The 25,598-nt window shown below is 33.1% G+C and overlaps 1 protein-coding gene across 2 annotated transcripts in view; it reads right to left on the bottom strand.

The window, feature by feature from the left end:
* LOC105320575 (MAM and LDL-receptor class A domain-containing protein 1) overlaps positions 1 to 25,598 on the bottom strand; it is a 51,267-nt gene extending 25,669 nt beyond the window's left edge. The window contains exons 1-24 of one of the 2 annotated variants that reach the window (XM_034446666.2): positions 25,467 to 25,598; positions 22,920 to 23,158; positions 21,107 to 21,177; positions 18,720 to 18,896; positions 18,421 to 18,501; positions 17,669 to 17,773; positions 17,261 to 17,345; positions 17,002 to 17,143; positions 16,841 to 16,916; positions 16,555 to 16,749; positions 14,919 to 15,045; positions 11,509 to 11,643; positions 10,953 to 11,068; positions 10,259 to 10,377; positions 9,467 to 9,612; positions 8,828 to 9,042; positions 6,221 to 6,347; positions 5,575 to 5,744; positions 3,626 to 3,713; positions 2,876 to 3,021; positions 2,599 to 2,725; positions 1,971 to 2,140; positions 1,184 to 1,271; positions 5 to 118 (exon numbers count right to left, since the gene is read on the bottom strand). In XM_034446666.2, coding sequence (XP_034302557.2) covers positions 5 to 118; positions 1,184 to 1,271; positions 1,971 to 2,140; positions 2,599 to 2,725; positions 2,876 to 3,021; positions 3,626 to 3,713; positions 5,575 to 5,744; positions 6,221 to 6,347; positions 8,828 to 9,042; positions 9,467 to 9,612; positions 10,259 to 10,377; positions 10,953 to 11,068; positions 11,509 to 11,643; positions 14,919 to 15,045; positions 16,555 to 16,749; positions 16,841 to 16,916; positions 17,002 to 17,143; positions 17,261 to 17,345; positions 17,669 to 17,773; positions 18,421 to 18,501; positions 18,720 to 18,896; positions 21,107 to 21,177; positions 22,920 to 23,010 — 2,911 coding nt within the window. In that variant the 5' untranslated portion in view covers positions 23,011 to 23,158; positions 25,467 to 25,598. Of the gene's footprint in view, positions 1 to 4; positions 119 to 1,183; positions 1,272 to 1,970; positions 2,141 to 2,598; positions 2,726 to 2,875; positions 3,022 to 3,625; positions 3,714 to 5,574; positions 5,745 to 6,220; positions 6,348 to 8,827; positions 9,043 to 9,466; positions 9,613 to 10,258; positions 10,378 to 10,952; positions 11,072 to 11,508; positions 11,644 to 14,918; positions 15,046 to 16,554; positions 16,750 to 16,840; positions 16,917 to 17,001; positions 17,144 to 17,260; positions 17,346 to 17,668; positions 17,774 to 18,420; positions 18,502 to 18,719; positions 18,897 to 21,106; positions 21,178 to 22,919; positions 23,159 to 25,466 lie in introns of both variants that reach the window. The other variant, XM_034446648.2, reaches the window with a different exon arrangement.

A 25,598-nucleotide genomic window follows, 5' to 3' on the forward strand; every position in this document is an offset into this window, starting at 1 on the left:
TAACCAACATCACATAACACTCCAGTAAAGCCTGGGTGGCAGTCACATCGATAAGTAGTGCTAGTCTCCTGTACACAGAGGGCATTCGGACCACATGGATTACTCGTGCAATCTATCACTGGAAACAGTGTATAATGTATTATATATGTAAGTATAATAAAAGGACGATGAAACAAAAACTTATAATGTAGCTTGAAATATATCACAGCCAAATGATCAAATCAGCAGACATTAACTATATATGCTGTCAATATGTTTTGAAATCTTTTCAATAAAATGTACTTTAATTTGTTGATATAATATGGCATCAATATTTATAACAATGCTGTTGAGAACAAATTGTTTAAATAACATTTTAACCTAAATACGTTGACGTATCCAGACCGCTGGATTCTACGTTATATTGTGTATTTTTCCAACGTAATATATCGACGAAGTGTTGAGTTCACCAATTAAAAACAGAAAACTTTGTCTTGTAATAAAATTTCTGCACTCTTCTAAAATCGATTCAAAATATGAACAATTTGCTTGTAATATAAATATATCCTTTTACTTTCCGAAGAACCTTTCGTCCGATTTCAATGCATTCTACTAATGAGATTTTGACAGGTGTGGAAGTATCTTACCACATTCTCCGTCTGTGATTTGTATGTTGTCAATTGCAATGTCGCCATTGTTACCAGGCGTGTACTTGTGTTTTGTTTTTTGTTTCTATTTTCTTGCTAAACAGTATGAATCTATTGTCAACAAAAGCAAAATTTAACTGACGTGTTTATACTTTTTACTCAATACTGTTTAAGGCACCTCAATACACCTAGACTTATACTTTTTAAGACACTACGTCACAAGATGGTGATTTGAATGTTTTGTTATACTGTTTATATCGTTCGAATGGGTTGTATATCGTCGTAGGTCAGTGGTTAAAGTATTAGGCTTCTGAACCGCAGATCATGAGTTCGAATCCGCCTGGAGCTTTTGTTCATGTTTACTGAATTAAATTTTCGAAAATGTAAGTTTTCATCCAAAATTGCACATTTGTTTGCCTATTTGACTTAAATACTTCTTATCCATTATGATATCTATCACAATCAAGTAATTTTCTGCTGATTTGAGAAAATATTTCAAGGTGTAGTAAGCCACCTTAAAGCAGTGTTTATATATCGAATATGATCGGAACACCTACCAGTATTACAACTGCCAGCCACAAAGTGGATATCGTCAACAGCAATATCACCCCAGAATCCATTTCCTCGGATACCAATGAATTGAATCTTTCAATTGAAACAAATTTGCACACGTTATATTATCCATATTGTATAAAGTATTACATTTAAACGTTATTACGTTGGGAGATTACATACACATGCAGTATGATATACATGCATATAACTATATTTACCAATGAGAATAAGTATTATTACATCAATAAGGTAATTTGAACTGAATAGGACATCCGCAATTTAGTAAACTTTGAAGGGGGATGGCTATATTTTTTTTAACAAATATTAATTTTCCAAATTGATATTTAAAATGTCTAATTAAGGTATTACGAATAGCCATAAAAAAATTACGTCATTTTGTCGTCTTAGATCAAGTTTGTATTTCAATGTTTATTTAATATACAAAAGAGCACTGATTCCAGGAAAACACTGGTCAATTTCAATATTGCTGATTTTTCCTATTGTTAATATTTATGCATCAAACAAGTAATGCTTCAGTTGTTTCCATAGCAAAGATATGCGAGTTCTATTTCGCTAATACCACATGTAGTTACTTGAAAATTGGTGATAAAAGTTAAGCTAACCTTTCAAAATTCCTTTTGTTAAGCATTTTAAAACTTAAATAATTTAACAAAATTCGTTCCAATGTCCCCTAAGGCTTTGTAAATAGTATTAGTGGCCTGCTTCTCTTAACATTTACATATGTTACAATAGTGTAGTCCATGTGTGGAAATGAAGTTACTAGGATACCTTTCCATTTGAAGGTGGAACATCGACACTTGTAACGATCCACTTGTCCCCTTGGGAGTTCTGTTTGCTTAATAAGTATTGATCGCCGTTAGGAGACTTTAACGCCACTTGCAAGGAACCAATGTTCGCGCCATACATATGGTAAGCAAAGGAAAGACAGAATGTCGTAGCTGCAACAAAAACATTTATTTGAACGAGTTTAAATCATTTTTAGGATTATACTATTCAAGAAACTGTCTTATTTTTTTTTATTTAACCATTCTGATATTTAAAAAAATGAACACTAGCAAATATGTTTGGAATGTTCAAATAAACATATTTCATTTGCTTTCCACATTTCCATCTGTATTGTAAGCTGAGCTAAGCACAAGGTGTGTTTGGTTCAAACCCCACAACTATCCGTGTATTGTACAATCAGCGAGATAAAGGGAAGTAATTCCATGTTATCCCCTTTTCCGCCAAACATGTGACACCAACATGAGCTCCGTGGGACACAATGCTCATATGAAAAACAATTCTGTTCGTTTCTAGCCTAGGAAAATATTAACATTTCAATTTCTACAGCTAAAATCAAAATATCAAAAAATGAAATGGGGAGTGACGATTATTCTGTTTTCTAGAGACCTACTTGTAATGAGATAGTGACTCTCTAAAATGGCTACATCATCCTTTAGTATTCCAGAGGTTTCGATGTACGAGTAAAGTTGACCCTCGTAAGCTGAGCTAGGACCTGTGCTTAACGACGGCGTGTTACCCTAAAATTACACAGCTCCATAAGAACACTTAATGGCGTATCTATATTAATTAAACCAAACCCGGTCCAATGTTTTGCTTCGTATAAATTGTGATCTCGCTTGTAAAGGCATGTTGACCCATAGCATACAAATTAAAATACGAAATCTTACACTTTGAATCTGCCAATCAAAATCATCATTGTTGATGTTATTCAGGAAACATGATGTTCCAGTTTCAAAAGTACAATGAAGATCCTGGTCTTCAACAGATGGTGACGAGGTCTGTGTTGTGGGGAATTGTGTTGGGAACGATGTCACTGTATATAGAGTTGATAATGATGTCGAAATGCCAGCAACATCAAATGAGCATAGGATTTGTAAACAGTGAACCTGTGCTTACGAGTAAAACATGGAAATCACAAACATAAACTAATGCATCCGATAATCAAACTATTCAAAAAAAATATCCTATGTGATATTGTTGCATTGCTTATAAGAAAACAAGTCTAAGCTATTGCTAAATGAGGACGTGATAGAAAAGATGAATAGAATGATTAATAAATGTATTAGTTAAATGTTGCTGTCTTGTAACCCCTGTCGTTTTACCTGCCCCGCTTTGAAATTTACACCCTGTGTAATTCATTAATCCCTGTCTCGTTACCTACCCCGCTTTAACTACCTGTGTAATTCATTATTTCCCTGTCTCGTTACCGGCAACGCTTTCACAATCTGTGTAAGTCACTAGTCACTTTTTTTTCTTGCTAAAGAGTATGCATTTATTGTCAAAAAAAGCAAGCGATATCGCTTTTTTCGTTGCATAATGCATTAACATAGATTGAACATTTCATTTACATGTTTATACTTTTTACTGAATACTGTTTAAAGCAGTGTTTATATACCGAATATGATCGGGACACCTACCAGTATTACAACTGCCAGCCATAAAGTGGATATCGTCAACAGCAATATCACTCCAGTATCCACTTCCTCTGATACCAATGAATTGAATCTTTCAAATGAAACAAATTTGCACACGTCAAAACTTTAATATTGTAAAAAGTATTACATTTAAATGTTATTACGTTTGGAGATTACATACACATGCAATAGGATATACATGCATATAACAATATGTACCAGTGAGAATAAGTATCATTACATCTATAAGGTAATTTGAAATGAATAGGACATGTGCAGTTTAGTAAGCTTTGAAATGGGATGACCATATTATTTACAAATACCAATTTTCCAAGTTGATATTTAAAATGTCTAAGGTATTTCGAATAGCCATCAAAACATTTACGTCAGTTTCATTTTCTCAATCAAGCTTCGTAAATTAATAATCAACGAAAATTCCTCAAAAAATTCCGGATATCATCTGAATTTTTTGGATTTTACAATCTTGCCCATGCGCATTACATTCACGATAAATCACGGGAGGCTCTTAATTTTATGTTTCCACAATATCACATTTCCATGGATAAACTTGGAATCGACAAAACAAATGCTTGTAAATTTTCATTGGATTTTTTTTCTGTTCATAAAAGAAAATACGGGAGATTTCTCTAATACACTGCATTTACTTAAAAAAAAATTCCCGAGAGTTTCGATTGTCAACATGGTGTGTAAAAACGTTGTTGACATATGTTAAATTCTGTAAATATAGATTTATCCTTTTCGAGGAAAGGTATTTATAGCTTCAAAATGGTTTTTTATGAACAATTTGACTGTTATTTTGAACAATGCAACTTTATTAATTTTCTCAAAAATTTTGGAGCAATTCTGCAATTTTCTGATACATTACGGGTATATGTGTGGTGAAGGCCTTTCCCGAGACACAGATAATTCCAACTCAGAAGAGTGTAGTGAAATTTATAGCATTATTGTAGGCTTGATATTAGCTATGCAAATGTCAACATAATACGGTGTTTTGATGTACCTATTTTGTAAATGCCCGATATCATATGCAATGCCAAACCGTGCACGCACGGGTTAAAGTCTAGTACATGTATTAAGAAAAATAAAAGAACTTTGAACGCTTACACCCGTTTCCCGCCTACATTTTACATCAAAATATTTCGGAATTTATGTCAGATATTCAAAAACAAATTTATCTACTAAAAAGTATGATCAAATTCTAATTGATTTATATCAAAATTAAATTTGTAGTCAAATTATTAATTTTTAAACAAAAGTTTAGCTTACGAGGGGTCCAAACAAATTTCATTGAAATCGGTCTCTATGAGTGTGAAAATATTATTTAGCGGTCGATATGTGCATTAAAAACTTAAAAATCACGTGTTTACAATAGATATTGAGTAAAATTTCATTTTAATTAATATCTGCTAATTCTTTTCAAAAATAGTTTGAAAAACATCTGGTTTTTTTTGGAATGTATTTCGGTCTGTACACATATGTTTCCGCCCCCCCCCCCCCCCTCCGTGAAACAACAAACCCTTCGGTAAAAATATGCTAAATAACAATAATTAAAACCCCTCAAAAGGAATTTTTGTTTCAATAGGGAAGATGTTTTAAAAACATTTCCGCTATTTTCTAATGGGAAATGAGCTATTTGAACCCAAAATACAAATGTATCTCTCTTTGTTTGACCAAATCATTTATATTTAATGAAAGTATATACATACTATGTTTACATTATTATAAAAAATACCTTTAATTAGACAATTTTCAAAAAATTACTTTTAGTTAGGCGGCTAGACAAGCTATCGTTCGCAGTCCTTATGCAAAATTCGTTCCTGTGTCCCTTAAAGGCTTTGTAAATACATGTAGTGTTAGTGGCCTGCTTCTCGTAAAATTCACGGATATTACAAGCGTGTAGTCCATGTGTGGAAATGAAGTTAATAGGATACCTTTCCATTTGAAGGTGGAACATCGACACTTGTGACGATCCACTTGTTCCCTTGGGCGTACTGTTTGCTGAATAAGTATTGGTCGCCGTTAGGAGACTTCATCGCCACTTGCAAGGTACCAATGGTCGCGCCATACATATGGTAAGCAAAGGAAAGGCAGAATGTCGTAGCTACAACGTAAACATTTATTTGAACGGTATAAATCATTTTGGGGATTATACTATTCAAGAAACATTTAAACCATTCTGATATGTAAATGAAAAATGAACACTTGCAAATATGATTGGAATGTTCAAATAAACATATTTTATCTGCTTTCCACACTTATATCTGTGTTGTACGATGAGCTTAGCACAAGAGGTGTACGGTTCAAAACCCACATCTATCTGTTGTACAATCAGCGAGATAAAAAAAGTAATTCCATGTGATCCCCTTTTCCTCTAAAAATGTGACACCAACATGAGCTCCGTGGGACGCAATTGTCTTTCCACAAATTTATTTAAAAATTAAATTTGTTGTTATGACTATGCTTACATGAAAAATAATTCTGTTCCGTCTCTACACAAGGAAACTATTTACATTTACATTTCTTCAGTTAAAAAAAAACAAATGGGGAGTGACGATTATTGTCTTTTTAGAGACCTACTTGTAATGATATAGTGGCTCTCTAAAATGGCGACATCATCCTTTCGAATTGAGGAAGTTTCGATGTACGAGTAAAGTTGACCCTCGTAAGCTGAGCTAGGACCTGTGTCAAACGACGGCGTGTTATTCTGAAATTACATACATGAAAGCACTTAATGGCGTATCTATACTACTGTATTAAGATCAATTCTATGTAAGAATCAAAATTCGGTGGCCACGCATAGTCACGGATTTTTTTCATACTTGACAATTTGATAGACTTTGGTGAGTAAAAAAGCCTAACACCATTTGTTTGTTGCTATGTGGTCCCGTTGCCATGGTAACCGAGGGTAAAGATGTAAATATGGCATTTTAATGCTTATTTGAGAACATATTGTGAGTAATGTGCAGAACTTGGGGTTTCCAGGATAGAATGTATTATTAAAAATAGTTGTCATTTTTCAAATGAAACAAAAAAATTCATGGAGAAACGCATATTTTTAGACCGTTTCCATGGTTACAAAACAGAAATTTTAAAATATGTTTTCTTCATCTAGTTTGAATAAAAAGTGCAAATCTTGGATTTTTTGGTAAACACTATTATGATTGTGCAATTAAAAATTTAAATTTGAAAATTGAGAACCGTTGCTATGGTAACAAGCTTAAGAATAAGGAAAATTATAATATTTTTAGGCATTTTTAAATGGATATTATTCAGATATAATGAATAAATATATAAAGTCAAATGGTGTGAAAAAATAAAGTATGTCCTTAACTTTAATGACACTTGAAAAAATTCAGAAATTTTCTAAAAATAACTGCCGTTGCTATGGACTTTTCAAAAAGTAAGAATTTCTGTGTGATTTTTTACGCAACTTAATTTTCCATAGCAACAACACTTCTCTGTTGCATAACAAAGGTTTTTGTGGTGTATAATGAAAATTTAGATATATTTTTACCTGTTCCAACTAAAACAATTGCAAAAAAAATTCTAAAATCAGGAATGAAAGCATATCAAAATAATCTTAAATTTCTCAGTTTTTCTTAATATTTGGCTTTGTTGCCATAGCAACGGATGTCAATTTTCATGATAAAATATATATTGCATTGACATTTATATGGATGTAAAAATTTAACAGTTTCCCATTTGGGCTTATTAAAAAACCGCAGAAAACTGATTTCAAAAATTTGTAACGGTTTCCATGGTAACATTTTAAAAGTATTGGTTTCTCCATCAATTTTCTTATATAATTAAATAATTGAAAATAGGAAAAAGGCTGTTTTATGTCTTTGATAGTTTACATTAGTGGGCAAAACCTTCTAATATGGCTTCAAAGTAGGTAAGTTTTGCTATTTTCCCATCTTTAGCCTCGATTACCATGGCAACGGTTACCCCTAGCAACCAACTTTTAGTGGCTTTTTGCGTTTTACACCTAGGTGTGTCCATGTATGAAATATAAGGAAAATTGGTGACTATGCGTGGCCAGACCCTTTTATAAATCATTGATTCTTACATAGAATTGATCTTAAAATAATAGACTCGAATTTTGGGTCTTTAATACCGATAAATCGGAAGAATACTTTCTTTTGTTTTATGTATTTCAAACATCATAATGATTGATACTTGAAGATTACCAATTTGTTTTTATTTTTACTGAGTTAAGCTTGTCTAATTTATAATCAACGAAAATTGCTCAAAAAAACCCGGAAATCATCTGGATTTTTTGGATTTTACAATCTTGCGCTTGCGCAATACATTCACGCTAACGGGATCTTTAGTTTATGTTTCCACAATATCAAATTTTGAATGAATAAACTCAGAAATGAAAATACAAGTACGGGTAAATTTTCATTGGACAATTGCTTTATATTATGTTCATATACATTAATGATTTCTTATGAGAAAAAGTATAAAATAACAAAATTAACAAAATTAATATACATTTCAACTAAGTACTTACTTTTGTCTTCGTGATGACAAAAAATATTTCATTTATACATGCAAAAAATTGTACAATATATTTCTTAGAAGAGAGAGGATAGAATATATTTTATTGTAAAAATGAATAATGTCCTAATCGGACCCAGTTTTACGATAGAATGCGTTCCGTGTATTGTCTCTGTAGCAAAGAAAATACGTGTACGTTGGTGAAAATGTGTTGAATTCTTCCATTATATAAATTCAAAATTTTAGATGTCAGAAAGGTATTTACAGTCGCTAAAAGGTTTGTTGTGATTAATTTGACTGTTATTTTCAAAGCAACTTCATTAATTTTCTCCAAAATCGTTTTGTCTGCTACATTACGGGTATAAGGGAGGCATTCTAACTGTGGTGAGGGCCTTTCCAGAGACACAGTTAGATTATTCAAATTAAGAAAAGTGTATAGTGAAATTAATAGCATTATTGTAAGCTTATAGCTCTGTTATGTAAATGTCAATAACAAGGTGTGTCGATGTACCTATTCCGTAAATGTCCGATGTGCAATGTCAACACGTGCACGCACGGGTCAAAGTCTAGTCTATATTAATTAAACCAAACCCGGTCCAATTTTTTGTTTCGTATAAATTGTGATCTCGCTTGTAAAGGCATGTTGACACATAGCATACAAATTAAAATACGAAATCTTACTCTTTGAATCTGCCAATCAAAATCATCATTGTTGATGTTATTCAGGAAGCATGATGTTCCAGTTTCAAAAGTACAATGAAGATCCTGGTCTACAACAGGTGGTGACGAGGTCTGTGTTGTGGGGAATGATGTTACTGGATATAGAGTTGTTTGGAATGATGTCACTGGATAGAGAGTTGAGGGATTCTGTGTTGCCGGTGATGTAGTAATGCCAGCTACATTAAATGATAAATACTTCTAAATAAGGATGCGATAGAAAAGATGAAGAGAATTATAATGTACCAGTTGAATGTTGCTGTCTTGTAACCCCTGTCCTTTTACCTGCCCCGCTTATACTGTGTAATTCATTAACCCCTGTCACGTTACCTGCATCGCTGTCAATACCTGTGTAATTCATTAACTCATGTCTTGTAACCTGTACCGCTTTTACTGCTTGTGTAATTGATTAAGCCTTGTCATGCAACCTGCACCGCTTTTACTAACTGTGTAATTCATTAACCCCTGTCTCATTACCTACACCTCTTTAACCCCTGTCTCATTACCTACATCGCTTTTACTACCTGTGTAATTCATTAGCCCCTCATTACCCACACCGCTTTAACTACTTTTGTTATTCATTAAGTACCCTAGTTTCGTTACCTCCACCCATAGATGACACGGTCAGGTTGAAGCCTTTTCCCGCCGTGGCCGTGGACGCGAACGCACTGTCAAACTTCAGCAACATCAAAGTGGGGTTCCCGTTCAATGCTGTTACATAGGTCTCCTTTCTAACTTTTCCACATCGTCTGGAATTGATCAATTGATCATTTGACTTATACCCTTAGAACAAGGTCCAATGCTCTTGAAAAGGGATGAATTTGATTTACCAAGAATTTGTTTATTCCAAAAATTTTTACACATAATTTATATTTATTTAACGAGACCAAGTACAGTTCGAGTGCGCAGGAATTTTAAGGTATGAATCACATTTGCAGACAAGGCAAGATGTTAAAAAATGTAAATATAAGCATTAAATCATGATTTTTTGAAGTATACACTCTCATAACTGCAGCGGTGTGTGCATACAAATTGAGTGATTTTAAATAAAAATACAATGCATAAGACATTTAAATTTACTCCCACACTCGACTTTTTGCAGGTTTTTGTTTTCGTGAGATCGTGGGAGTAAATTTAAATGTCTTATGCATTGTATTTTTATTTAAAATAACATTAATCAAGTGAAATGCTGAAATGGCGCTTACGCTTACGACAATTTCTGTATTGTAAACTATCCACTAAACCCATTAACAAAAAGTATAACACGTATTCTAAGCGGTCGTTAAAATTTTGTTTTACTAATGATTTATCAAAAGCACATCAAAAAGCTTATCTAAGCAGCCTTATTGTTTTTTTCTACACCCAATGCACATTACAATATAATTCAGTTCTTACCTAGGACCAGTTTGACCAATCAGGTTGTACTGTATCTCTAGCCAATGATCGCACGCTGACCAAGCGGTTGTAAGGTCCATCTCTTCTATGGTCATTTCTACAAATTTTCCAGGCATAACCTAAGAAGTAATTGCAATGGACAGTGAGTATACAACTGGTCAATTTCGGAAGATCTACATGATTGTATGTTTCGTTAAAAACCGAACACTTAACAAGACACAAGAATTAAAAATGGATATTCAAAATCTATCCAGACTCTTAGAAGCCTTTCTTTACAGCGCGTAAAATTGTCAGGAATTTATTACAAGCTAATTAGTTCGTAAGCGGATCTAAACAAGGGGTAGGAAAGGGTGCAGTCACACCATTCTGGCATTTTTAAAAATATTTCTCGGAATCCTCCCCATCCCTCCTTTTGAAAAAAAAAATTTGGATCTGTGCGTGCATTTGATTAAAACAAGAAATACTGCTTATTTATTCCTAAACAGGTTAGATTGTTTTTCTACATATAGTATATATCAGTTTATACCCGGACAGTCAATGTATATATTATTGACTGAATACGACACAAGAGTTGGTATTGACGGATGAAACACCTTTATTTGAAGCCGTTTTACTGGCTGTTGGAAAGGCCAAATACGTAGCGAATAATTTCAGAAAAAATACTTCCATACATAAATTTCCATGAAATACATACCTTCACCAACCAGACACACTCCTTGCCGGTTGGGTAGGGACCACCATTGATGAAGTTTGGTGACGTTATAGTCCTGGATTCTCCGTCGGCTAAAGTTATAATTCCCGGGCCACATTCTGCTTAGAGGGGGAAGTTAAATCATAAAATGTAACTATCTTTGGTATGTGAAAATTATAATAATAATAATAGACGAATAACCTTATTACAAGAATTTCAAATGACTTACAAAGGGCTCAGGGGCCGTCGACAACATCGTGTACGGATACATTTACTTATAAAGTCGACCCCCGCCCCCATAATTTAACAATCTTTCTGTCATTTTCAAATCGAAAGCATGCTATAAGACTTCATATTCATCATTAAGAGAGAGAGAGAGAGAGAGAGAGAGAGAGAGAGAGAATAGACATAGGCTGATATGAAAGAAACTTATCTCAATGGTATGGAGGACCCTTACCTCTGTACTCATAAAACTAATAGGAGAATCTACCTAAAAAATTAATGATAAAGAACTCAAATTTTAAAACCTTTTTCACTAACTTTTTATTTATCTTGTTACCTGGATCAGTACGGACGGATTGACACAGATCCCCCGTGAGTCCATCAGGACAGTGGCAGTTACAGGTGTGGAGTACAAAGCCCCCGTTCTGACACTGCTTCAGAGGGGTGGTACCGTCGGTACCCCGGCAGGGTGCTGAAAACATTCTCTCATTTCATTATAGTTAGTCAAGTGTGTCTAGCGTTATTTACATGTGAAGCTAAACGCGAAAATCATGTAATATCACGTTTCACGTTATTTATGACGTGATTTCACGTCAGGTATACTATAGCATTGATTCATGATTTTTTGAAGTATACACTCTCATAACTGCAGCGGTGAGTGCATACAAATTGAGTAACGCGCGTTAGCGCGTTACTCAATTTGTATGCACTCACCGCTGCAGTTATGAGAGTGTATACTTCAAAAAATCATGATTTAATGCTTATATTTACATTTTTTAACATCTTGCCTTGTCTGCAAATGTGATTCATACCTTAAAATTCCTATCTTGTCCTAAGGGTAAGTTAATATAAATGGAAAAGCCACAGTAACAGCCACAAGTGTAAACTTTGATTTTTGCTTGTGACGTTGCAGTTTACAGCGTTCAACGTTTGTGACGTCATAATAAAACTCGTCAATTTGACCTTTGACTACTTGTTGCATTTAGAGGCATTTGAAGATCACAGAATTTAATGGAAAAACACAGTAGAATGTAAATATATAAAATTGCAAGTGTTTATGAATCTGAAACATTTATACCTGTCTGATATTAATTTTAGATCTATGGTGACCGAAATTATGAAACTGTGTGAATAGGATATTTGCATTGTTGGTATTTTTACTTTTACGTATTTTTTTTTCAATCTTTAATAGCAATTCCTTCGTTTGCATATCTAAACTTTTTCTTGAGACTCAAAACACTCATTTATTGCAATGCAAAAACGTTTAATTATATGAATAATATTTTTCATTTACTGTTTTTCATTTTATAATATAACATATCCACACACATACAATCCATGATCCAATAAATACAAAAGACTATTCATAATAATACAATTTTGCGGAAATTGATTCAGAAGTTCATGAATCTCTTGAGATAAAAATATTTTAGAAAAAGGTCTTTTTTTCCATTCAAGCCATCGACCATTATGTTTATTATAAGAAGAATTTCTTATAGAGTCTAAATTTGAAGGATGTGTTTAAAGTTCTGTCATTAAATCTTTAATATGAAACTAAAAATGCGTTGCTATCAGAAACTCTATCAGACTTTAAACTCATCCTTCATATGTCGATGAGGGAATAAGATAGTGCAAATACCCATTTGGTTTAGTCGTAATATACGATTTTATTTTTTTTAATTAAATTTATTTGATAATCTCATAATACAAATTTACTAAAGGACAATTTCTAATTTTTTTATTCAGTTTTGAATATATCAACAAAAAAGAAATCAAAGGCCTGAAGGGCCACAATGGCGTCGAGTTAAAGTTAATTTGAAGAGTAAAAACCTAAATAATTTTTTAAACAAGTGAAAAGCTGTCAATGAGACAGCTAACTGGGTTTTCTTTTTATATGTGAACTGTATCCATAATCCATGTCAACCCATATCCAGTGAAATAAAGTACCTCATATGCAATATTTTGCTAAAAAAAGACTAAGTTCAAAAGCTGGTATTTTTTTCATAAATAATCAGAAATAAAAATCCTAAAAATATTCACACCTCTGATACATGTACAATTAATCTGCAAAAGAACAACTTTTTATCTATAAAACTGTAGGAATAGTTATCCGTACAATGAGGTAACCCTATATGCAATATTTTGCTAAAAATTGACTAACTTCAAAAGCTGGTATTTTTTTCACAAATTATCAGTAATCAAAATCCTAGCAATATGCACACCTCTGATATATGTATAATTGATCTGCAAAAGAACAACTTCTTATCTTGAAAACTGTAAGAGGAGTTATCCGTACAATGAGGGTACGCTATATCATATGCAATATTTTGCCAAAAAATGACCAAGTTCAAAAGCTGGTATTTTGTTTTCCATAAATTATCAAAAAAAATTTTTTTCAAAAAAAATAGAAAATGTTATTTATCACATAACTAATAAAATTACAATTCATTACAAATTTGCTCACCTAATTCTTAAAAAGTTTTGAATTTCAATTGAAAATTTAAGTTTATAGTAATATCTTAGGAGTTAAAAATTTTTTAGATTTTTTTTCTCTATTTATATGGAAATAAATATTTAAATTATTATTGTGTTTAATTCTATATATTGTATACTGCTGATAACCACTCTGTCTCTTATTATCAATTTCATCTAAAATTCACAAGGATCCAAATGACACGGGCCGAAAAGATCGGGGGTAGATAAAAGAAAGCACCCATTCACGTTGTTTACAAAGTGAAAGTAGTTCACTAGTTGGTTTATGTAGATGTACTTATCGCTCGATTAGGAAGTTTTGTTTCTACAAGATCAAACATTTGTGCATTGTCAATTTTCGATATGGATACAAAATCATCTATTTTGCAGGCTAGTACATTTCATAACCAAATTGAGTATGTAAGCCCAGCTATCGCATGTGTCTCGGTGCTAGTGTATTCATCCGCTGAAACCGAGACATATTGTTTTCAATAAAAAAGTGAACATTTTTAAAGACGGCAACCATTTCGAATCTGCAAACTTGTTTTGTTGACGTACAGTTCTGCTCGAAATTGAAGTATGTCATCTATTTTTCTTGAAACACATACGAAAACTTTGCACTCATTTGAGTTGTTTGGCTCCTAAAAATGTAACTTCCGGACGTACGATCCCTAGATGGCTTTCGAGCTTCGCTCGACGCCATAAAAAATTAAGCCCTAAAATTTGTTAGTATGGAACCCACAACCTAAAAACCCAATTTGATATGGTTACTTTATTTCTGGTGCTCTAACCACTGAACCATTTGAGTAACAATAACGTTCGGTGTTTAAATGCTATATGCGACTTTGCCATGAATCTATGGACTTGTATAAATTATTTCCTAAAACGTTCAATTGTTGATATACAAAATGTGTTGTTTTTTAAAGGACAGTAGGTCATCTCTTCACGTTTTTGTTTATTGAAATCGATTTAATTTTTATTTAACCTTATTTAGAGAATGACAAAACAAGAGCTCAGATCCACTCTATAAAAGAAAACGCATTAAAGTTCTAAACAATGACACTATTTGGAGGTTTTGACACGCATACGCTACCATAAATTAACATATTCCAATTACTTAACATATTTAAGTGTTACAAATCGATGTTATGTTGAATATACATTGGGTTTTTTTAATAATTCTAAAAAGAAACTATCAGACTTTTAATAAACATAATGACATCAAGACCTCATTAACTATAAGGAATAATTAAATAATTAAATAATTATGTGTACCTGTACAATTATAACCATCAGTAATATCCTGTATATCGTAGAACATGAGTCCAGTGGCAGAATCAGCCAGGAAATCCAGGCGCCGATCCTTGAACTCAATGGTAGGTTGTCCGTTTGTGCTAAATGACTGAAGAAAGGATCGACATAAAATCAGACCTGATAACATTACAATATAAAGTCATACTAGACGTCAATATTTTAGTTTGAATTTTACTTAATTACATTTACATTTTATGGTTCAAATTTGATTCATGATTTGTGTACATTCTTTAACTAAAATCATTATTTTTTAGAGCAACAAAGATCATAATTTGGTGGCCATGCATAGTCAAAGATTTTCTTCATACTTTATTATTGATAGACTTTGATGAGTAAAAAAAACTTAAAACCATTTATTTGGTGCTATGTGGTACTGTTGTCATGGTAACAGAGACTAAGATGTAGAAATGGAATATCAATCATTTTAGAACATATTGTGAGTAATCGAAACAAATTTCTTGGGTAGAATATATAATGAAAAAAATTTAATATGGAAAAACGCATATACTAAAAGTGTTTCCATGGTAGCTAAACAGATATTTCAAAATATGATTTAATTTGAATTAATGCAAATCTTTTTAAAATAATTGCCGTTGGTATGGATTTCGGCGAGATTTTCTTTGCATCTTTAATACCCATAGCTACAACACTTCTGTTTTGCACAACATAACTTTTTGTGGCATATTATAAAACTATGGGCATATTTCCAACAATTACAGTTGCCAAACATTTCTAAAATCATGAATTACAGCATATCAAAATCAACTTCGATTTTTCAGGGTTTTTTTTTCCATTTTTTCCCCTTCTTTCCATAGCAACGGGTGTCAATTTTCAAAATTAAATGTTCACCACTTGGATATTGAAAGCGATGTAAAAAATCAAGAGTTTAGGCTTATAAGAACACGTAACAAAACCGATTTTTAAAAATCCCGTCGATTTTCATGGTAACATTTTAAAAGTACTGATAGTGTATATTAGTGGACAAAACCTTCTAATGTGGCTTCAAACTGGGTAAATTTTACTATTTTCCATCATTAGCCTCGGTTACTATGGCAACGGCTATTCTCAGCAACCATATTTTAGTTGCATTTTAAACTAAGATGATCCACGTTTGAAATAGAGAGACGATTTGTGACCATGCGTACCGTTAAGATATACTGGATCACAGTAACGGTAAACAGACTTACTGTTAAGATATTCTTTGACACGGTAACAGTTAACAAACTTATCGTTAAGATATACTGGATCACGGTAACGGTAAACAAACTTATCCTTAAGATATACTTGATCACGTTAACGGTTAACAGACTTACCGTTAAGATATAGTGGTCACGGTAGCGGTAAACAAACTTGCCGTTTATTAAGAAATACTGAATCACGGTAACGATTAACAAACTTATCGTTAAGATATACTGAATCACGGTAACGATTAACAAACTTATCGTTAAGATATACTAGATCACGTTAACGGTTAACAAACTTATCTTTAAGTGAAGTATAAATCAACTGTATTATATTAGAATGCGCAAAAACATGCGCAATGCAAACTAAAGTCGGCCTCCTTAAGTGAAAGATTGGATCACGGCAACAAACTCACTGTCAAACTATACTGGAGCACGGACTCATAGTCGTAAGGGTTATAGTCATAGGTGTTGGATTTCGCCATGTTGTTGTTAGTTTCTCCTCCCTGGATGTTGCTCCACAGCATGGTGACGTAATTATCTCGGTCATTCCTGGACTGTTCGTGCTCCTGGCCGATAGCATGCGTCATTTCATGAACAGCTGTCGATACCTTCAATATGATTGGTAGTTACATCTTAGAACAAGGGAAATAATTCGTTTTTAATACTTTCATATTCCAATTTATTCGAACATCATATTACCGAAACACAGCCTGGGTCTTCTAAACTGATTTGCTGTTTGTCGTCAAAGACTCTACCAACATAGGACCAACATCCACTGCAACAAAGCACAAGAATTTACAAACATAGACATCAACGTTACTGCAACAAAGTCTGATACTGTAGAAACCAAGCGTCTGTACCTGCCAGAGATGAACTCAATGTAGGTAGAATAAGAGGCCTTGTTAGCCTCCGCCGAACCATAGGGGACCCACTTCAAACAGGTGTAGTCAGTGAACTGTTGAATGGCCTTGTTAAGGACGTCTACATTACTCTGATCTGTGGCTAAATTAAAACTACTTACATGTTAGAATAGACATTGCCTTTTTTTAATATAATGTTGAAATTTCTACTGGTAATATCAACAGTCATGTATCAAACAACTCAGTATAAAAGACCCACACAGACTGCTGTCAATGGTGTAAGGGATGATATTATCTGTCCAGAGAGTGGCCGACTTCAGGAAATTCTTCTTTCTTCCACCATTCTATAAGGTAGTGAAAAGATCAGATTAATTACGATAAATTTGGTCAATCAGAATTTATTAATTTTGTGTCAAAGAAATATTATTTTTACTTTAAACACGTAAAGAATCGACGGGATTTTGAAAAACTCGTTTCGGTTAGCTTTGCCCCCTCCCTTCTTCACTTTCAAAAAAATTTCTATGAGCCTGGCTGTGTTGATTCATTTATTCACTGGCGTTGACCAACGATCTGATTGTTTGATTCTCTGACATTGACGTACCATCTGATTGGTTGAATTTCTGGCAGACTGATCATCTGATTGGTTGATTTACTGACATTAACTTACCATCTGATTCAGCTCCTCAATCTGCTTCTGTGTCAAGCGATGACCGTCATGGGTGTCACCAAATACCTTTCCTTTCTTTGAAGCGATGTTTTCAATACCTTCCGGCTAAAACAAATGAATATAATAACATACAGGTCTCGTGTGTAGAAGCAAGAAGACGTCCCACAACACAAGCTTGGACTTTAGGTAGTTGTGGCAAACAGCAATTTGACGTAGGCCTGTCTTTATCATTGTAGTCCATTCAACCATGTCTCTTTGAAATCAACAAGATTTGTCTGGCTTTTGAGCTAAGACTACGCAATCTGTGTATGTTACTCTTGAAATTACAACAAAAGATAGCTACATCCTGCAGAAAGTCCTAGGTCTTGTTAAAATAATTCTACTTTATATTGGAATCGATAAAGTGAAGTACATTTGTATAGTCAGAATTACATCCATTATCCAGTATGCTTTGTGACCCATGTTAATCTGCATATTATACTTATATCAATAGGTGTGAAATCTGAAAAGTCCCTAAACTAATCAAGTTTTCTTCTGGTATGTGTACTCAAGTAAATGTAACTTAAAAAGTTAAGTATAAAGGTAACAGACAAAACATTTCTCTTCCGAGTTTGTTTTCTAAGGTTTTAGAGAATATTTGGCCTGAAATTATCAAAATTTGACACGTTAAATTTGCAGATCTTAAGAAAAGTTTTAATTTGCTTAATATATATAAAATCATAATGAGTTGAACATTTATGTTCGTTACTCACGTGTTGGTTGTGTCTGGAACCTTCGTCCACATACATGCTCTCCAACAGATTCACTACGTCAGAGTCGGGATCAACATTACCCTTAGAACGAAGTTGCACTAATTCAATCTTCTATTATTAACGGTAAGTAAACATGACAAAAAATTAATATGTGTAGAGCGAGCAGTGTTTAAAATTAGCACTTTACAAGAATAGCATGATGTTTTTTCCTTCTAGCTAACCTACTTTCCAAATTAATCTTACGTGACAAAGAACCAACTATTATATTCTACCCTTCATTTTGAATTTCGCGCCCTCACCTTCAGCGCCTCCTGGATGAGTTTTTCCCCGCCCTCTGCTTCACGTTGATTGGGTCCTTTGTCTTCAGTGTTCTGCAACTCATTTTCGTAACGCTCTAACTCCCGTTCTATCATAGCAAGTTCAACATCTGCCTCTTCTTCGTCTATTTCAGAATTCAGTTCAGAATCAGTTGACCTCTGCAGAAGAGATTTTAAGAGTAAATTATCAAAGATACAATTATATGGTGACAACTTCATTAATATCCCTCGACAAAGCTTCCTCATTTCATATATCATATTGAATATTTTCCGAATTATAGGGTAGGTGTAACTGTACAGCATACAAGATAGAATAATAAATTCAAACTACAAGTATATGTGCATTTGTTATCTGATACTACTTTTATTTTCGAATCAGATATTCACATTGCAAGAAATATGCATTCCTGTTATCCTATGTATTTAGTAAATATGAATCTGCCTTGAAGAAAACTTGAAACTTCCGAATGTAAAACAAAAGGCTTGTGTAGTTGACCTCTTGAATCAATTATTTGTAACTTTGTAAAACGATGAAAATAATTAAAATGACCATGATGAAAATGTTCGATGAACTACCATCTGCAATGCGACAATTTAAATGCACTAAAAGAGGATGAGAAAGCACGCCTGTGTAAATCGAGACCCGCTTACCTGTACTGAAACTCTATACCTCATTAGTTTCACATTAACGACAAATTGTTTTGCTTTGCAAAAAGAATAAAAAAGCTTTTAAAGCAATATGAGCTGCAATTTTCATGTTGAAATTTTGTTTTAAGAAAATGTTATTTTCTACTAAAATAACAAAAAATATCATGGTTTTAAAATTTCTGTTAGCTCTGGGGTTTTTTGTGTGTGGGAAAAGCCATTAAGAAACCCTAATTGGAGCAAATTTGAATTATTGTCGTCCTGTACAAAAATTGATCTGCTATATATATTCCTTATAAGTGAAATCTTTCTCATGACAGAAATGAATGATTTTTTTCAAATCTTATTTATCATAAAAGTTTAAGTTACAGGCAGACTTATCATACTAGCAGGTTTTTGCAGCAAAATAAAATTCTAAAAACCACAGCTTATATTGCTTTAAAAAATTCTACATCTGATGTTTGAGCTATTTTTAGTCTATTTGCAACATGTTTTGAGTTTTAAATCGCCAATGTTACTATAAATAGCTAAACTTTAAAAGTAAACAAAGAACTAAACAGTGTCAAAAGTAAAAGCTCCCGCTTTACCAAAGAGAGCTATGTTACAACGCACTTTGAAAAATGATGCACTTGTGAAATTTGTATTATTTTATTTGGATATAAACTACATCGCATATCGGCAACTTTCACCATTTTATCTTGTGATTACGTATGCAGCAAAGTTACTTCCTTAAAATGATCTCTTTTTGGGGAAAAAACCGAATTAAATGATGTACAATTAATTGAACGGTATTAATATCCCCTCCCCGTTCTCCCTGGCGGTGCATATGCAAATTATATATTCACTAGTGTTTACAGATTATCATACCATTACCTTAATAGAAATCAAAATCCAAAACATATTTTTTCACAGTGCGTTAAGTGTCTTGATCATAGGAAATGTTAATGTTCCTTCATATAACGCACTTTGAAATATTTTTGCAATAACTTGGTACCAAATATAACGCACTACAAATATTTTTTTTTCAAAGTGCGTTGTCACAGAGCTATCCCACTTTTTAAAATCTTTTTAATTTTTATTAATTAAGCAAGAAAATTTATTTGTCTGATATTCAATACAATTTTAAAGACAAATACTACATTTTGGGAACATACACGGAATCCATTATTTATTTTACAACCAACAGAGCGTTGTGTTCGGGCGCATATCGAAGAAAGTGGGGATTGCTTTGAAAAAGCTTGTTTTAAAATTAAATGTACAGTAAATTCTTTCACTAGTCATACATGTTTATGATAGCCACTAAAAAATTTAATCACTCTCTGACGCTTGTTAACATCAAATGCATGCTGCACTGCACCTACAAATGCAGCTGCAACTGCACTAGAATTGTACATTGCAGAAGGACATAAAAACTGAAAACATATTTCAACACCTAATTACATCTATATGGAGAGAGAGAGAGAGAGAGAGAGAGAGAGAGAGAGAGAGAGAGAGAGAGAGAGAGAGAGAGAGAGAGAGAGAGAGAGAGAGAGAGAGATATGCAGTCAATAATGGGGGATGCCAGTCATAAATATACACGATACTATGCACAACTGAACATCAAAAAAGCCCGGCTTTCAGTACATCAATTCTTTGATTATTTATAACGCCTAGCAATAGTGACCTCTTAGCCCTGATGTCAACCAAATGATACACATATTTAATATTATATCTAAACTTCTTACCTTCAACACGTGTGACACATGTCTTTTTCTCAATTCATTCAGGACGATTCTGGCTTCTTTTTTCCCGATAACTACAATTAAAATAATTATTTAAAAAGATTTAAATTAAAGTTTTCATTAAAATGTTATTCTTATTCTGAAAACCAGATAAAATAATCGAATTTAATGCTGTAGGACAACGTTTATTAGCGATAAATTTACTAATTTCACGATTTGCCAGTGATAAACCAATTTGAGCGATTGTAGTTATTACAAAACCTAAACAAACCAGAAATACATTAAAGGTTTAGTTTTATTGCGACAAAAAAAATTCTTGACGTCGTCTAGAGAATGTCATAAACCTCGCGAAAATTTCTTGCGCGCGAATAAAATTTGTTTCACTGAATAATTAAGTTCGGCTTTTGCAACACTATTTTGATAATGTATAAAATCATATTTTCCGATTGCAGCCCATCTTAATTTGATTAAAATGATTTCATGTATACCCGAAGACTTTCACTCCTTGTTTAAAACCGATCTTTACTTGTATTTGAAATTTGAAAAAAGTTACTGTTAAAATGAATAATTTGAAAGTTCATTACAATTTAACAATAGAAATTATTTAAATCTCAATGTAGGGGTACATTGTTTACAATCTTTAAGGTCAGACGACACGTTCCTGGAGAATCGTTTTTGTATCTCCTCGTAATGAAGAGTTTCAATAAAAAATATTAATTTTAAAATTACTTTAAAAATGATCAAAATTTACTTGGATGTGGTAATATGTCTAGATGGTCAAGTGGTTAGAACCGTGGCCGCTCAGTGCCAGAAGTGTATAGGTTCTAGAGGTTGTGAGTTCAAAGCCCCGCCCCGGCGGAGATATAGTCCTATTATAGTGAATTTTGCAGTGGTGTATTGATTTTTATATCAGCAATTGAAGTGTATTTTCAAGAAGATTATATAGGAAATTGCATACTCTAGCATTTTGCAGAAATGCCTGGTAAGGTACCCTAATTTTTTGCAAGAAGGCTTGTCAAAGTAGTAGTAAACCATTAACAAATTCCTGGAAAAAGTTATCTAAAATTGAGGAACGTGTCGTCTGACCTTAAGCTTCGTCCCACGTTTAAAATCTCTTAAAATAACGAGTCAAATATGTACATTTTTGTCTAATTTCTATTCTATATTAATTTTTTAATAAATGGACAATTCTACAAATTAGAGAGAAATACTCTTTATTGTGTCTTTAAAAAATCTTCAAAAATGCGTCAATCATTACCAAAACGATTCGACCTATTGACACTAATCAGGATGCGTCATTAATTCATTCTGGTTGAACATTATCAATATCAAGGTGTACTGTTTCATATAACACACCAAATAAAAAAGCGCACTGACTACAAATGATTTTTTTTTTAAAACAAAATTTGAAAATAGAGGTTTCCCAGGCTCACTTAGATTTTAGTTTTTTTTACGTCAAGCACAATCATTTTTCAAATGTTATTATAATTATGATGACAATATTAAGGATTTATGTAAACAATATTTTATTATGTAAAATATTACATAATAAGGATTGGGCAGCAGGCAATCTGCCTATTTGATCCCTTTCCTTATACAGTCGATTTGACAACCAGTGATGGCGCAACGTAAGAACAAATGTAAATGAGGGAATGGAATCAAACGCTTGTTACCGGATAGTATTTATGTACAAAACAAAAACTTGTTGTATTAAGCTAGCATTTCAGCCAAAGGATTAATGGTCATTTATCGAGTGAGGGTTGGTTTTTTCTGTTTAACAGTTAATTGATAATTAATGTGCATATATAAACGATACCTCTCCCATTGTATCGATCCACTGCATGTCCCGCTATACACAAGACAATCAACAACAGAAGTAACACTACAGCTGGCTGCAGGAGACCCATCCTCCCAAGGTGTGATGGATCCTGAACAAGAGGGACTGCTTATATACAGTCTGGTGGGTTTGGGTAAATCACAAATCCGGGTATTTAGGTGTACAGGGAGGGATTGTTACGACATAGATGAACACCTCTCCTCCAGAACTATACGGATCTACAAATACAGGTGAAAACGATTATGTAATTGGCTTGGGAAAAAACAACCAAATGTTTTTAAGTTTTTCGATTGGATATCTGACTTCAGAAGTCTATAGTCCAATGATGGCATCGCCTGTTCGCCAAAAATTCTTTTTAACACGACTAATGAGATTGAGATTAACAAGAAGACTAGGGCGTTTTGAGTTCCCTCTCTTACTATTTATTATTCCTGTTCTGTTTAACAGTTATATGTTTAAACATGTATAGTGACGATTGTTATACTTTTATTCAGTACTTCTTGATGCGGTACTTTGCTAACCAAATTGTCCATTAAGCTATCCAGTACCCGTTTAAATATACAACTGTAGCAATGCTAGTGAGGAATCTTCAAATTTTCTTTCACTGAAAAGGTCCAGTACAATTTCTTGATTTAACTATATAGCTTAAATAAGTTTTATAGCCTTATTAGGCTATTTGGAATACCTCGCTAATGCTTTTTTCTTGCAGTTTTTCACACAAATTTTGAGAAATAGACAAAAAATCGCAATTTACCTGCATGATCTATTAATTTTTGCACCATGGACCATTTAAAAGTAACCTTAATAAAAAAAACCGATTTAAACATTGCAGCTTTTGAACACTTTTAACAAAAAATACATTTCCATTGTTTGGGTAACTGTCCGCCACATTGTTGGCATTGAGGCGTGGATAAGTATGATATCTTCTCATTGTAATGAATTATTAGCAAAAAAAACTAACTGTATGGTCATGAATCATTTGCCCCAAAAACTTTTAAAATTTTAAGTGCAAGTTTCTCTGAAAGAGACATGAGTTGATGAGTAATCTTTGCATGCATTGTTTACAGAGCAGTTCAAATGTGGAAACTATCACTGCAATAAAATGCGATTTTTATACATGCTGAAAAAATTACATATATAAGACGAATGTATGAGGCAAAAGCTAAATCAAGCTACTCTAGTATCTGAATAGCTTGAAAAGCTTTATATCTTCTTCAAGCCGGTTATATACATGTAGCTAATCGGGAGATTGTACTTGACCTGCTGAAGTTACATGTATGCACCAGCTAGATGTTTAACAAATCAAGACAATCGACTGTAACATTATCATTGAGCATGATTAGATTTAAATTGTTCACACATTGTTATTGGATATGGCCACTTCCTTGTATTCACTCGGGGATCTCTAAACACACCCTCCCTTACTGCTTTCCAAGAAATGATGAATTTAAGTGCAATATGTTTATCTCGGACTTGATCAGGTTGGGCACAATTACCCTATTGAGGAATGATTACGCTAAACAGGAACTATTCCCCGTTTCAGTAATAAAAACGTTCCTGCAAATGCGGGATTTTGACATGTTTTTCCATTCACGTCTTGTTTTCTTTAAACTGAACAGTGAATAAATGCAAGAATATTTTTACATTTTATTATCAAAAAGGACCCACTTACTATGTGTATGCTTGAAATTTTAACATTTACAGCTGCGTTTCGGCGAAATCTATTCAGAAAATTTTTTATGGTACATGTAGCCTCTATGGATAATAATGTGGTTAGGTTATTCTATACACATGTTAACTCGTACATAGAATTATTCGTTCAATTTTTTTTTTCATTTTTAATCAAAATATGGAACAAGAATTTTTTTAAATCATCATTTGGTTTGGGATTGAAGTTTCTTCTAAATAAACATAGTTTTATATCATTTTCTTTTAAATTGTAGTTTGCGATATGTTTAAAAGCATTGCTGATCCAAGCTTCCGTAGTTTTCACGGTCTTCCCGAGATCAAAATATTAAATCCAAAAAAACAATTTCTGTTATTTTTAAATTTTTCTTGAATAGTTAAGTTGTGTCAACTCATTGAACACAAAACTATGAAATTTTGGGGATTTTAGGCAGTAAAAGCAAACTATCAATGGAAAATTTACGATCAATGCAAGAATACTCACGATTTCCACGAGTTCAAAATCGTCATATATTCGTTCGCAGCTGTGGATGACTTAAGTTTTAGGCCACGAAGGTCATTTGTATAAAGTACTTTTGCACCACATTGCATTTCTCGTGCGCTTATTTTTACTTAAGGGGTATTTTTGATTTATTTTATACATCGAGAAAAACCCGCATATTACTGAAACGGAGAATAGTTCCCGTTTAGCGTAATCATTCCTCAATGCGGTAATTTTGCCCAACCTGTTCACCGGTAAACGTGTCATTAAAGGAAAACACATGCCTGCCGTTGGATTTGTTAGGCCTCGCTTCATGATTGGTTATTAAACATTACATTTAGATAGGTTGCACAACTTACCTCAGTCCCTGTCTCAGCAAAAATATTCAGATATCAGTCTTTTACACTGATATATACCAAGCCAAGAACTGACCAATGGGAAAGTAATCAGAAGTCTTTCGAATTCACCTTGACGAAAGCTTACCATATATA

Source organism: Magallana gigas, chromosome 5, assembly GCF_963853765.1.
Source record: "Magallana gigas chromosome 5, xbMagGiga1.1, whole genome shotgun sequence".
Taxonomy (NCBI): Eukaryota; Metazoa; Mollusca; class Bivalvia; order Ostreida; family Ostreidae; genus Magallana; species Magallana gigas.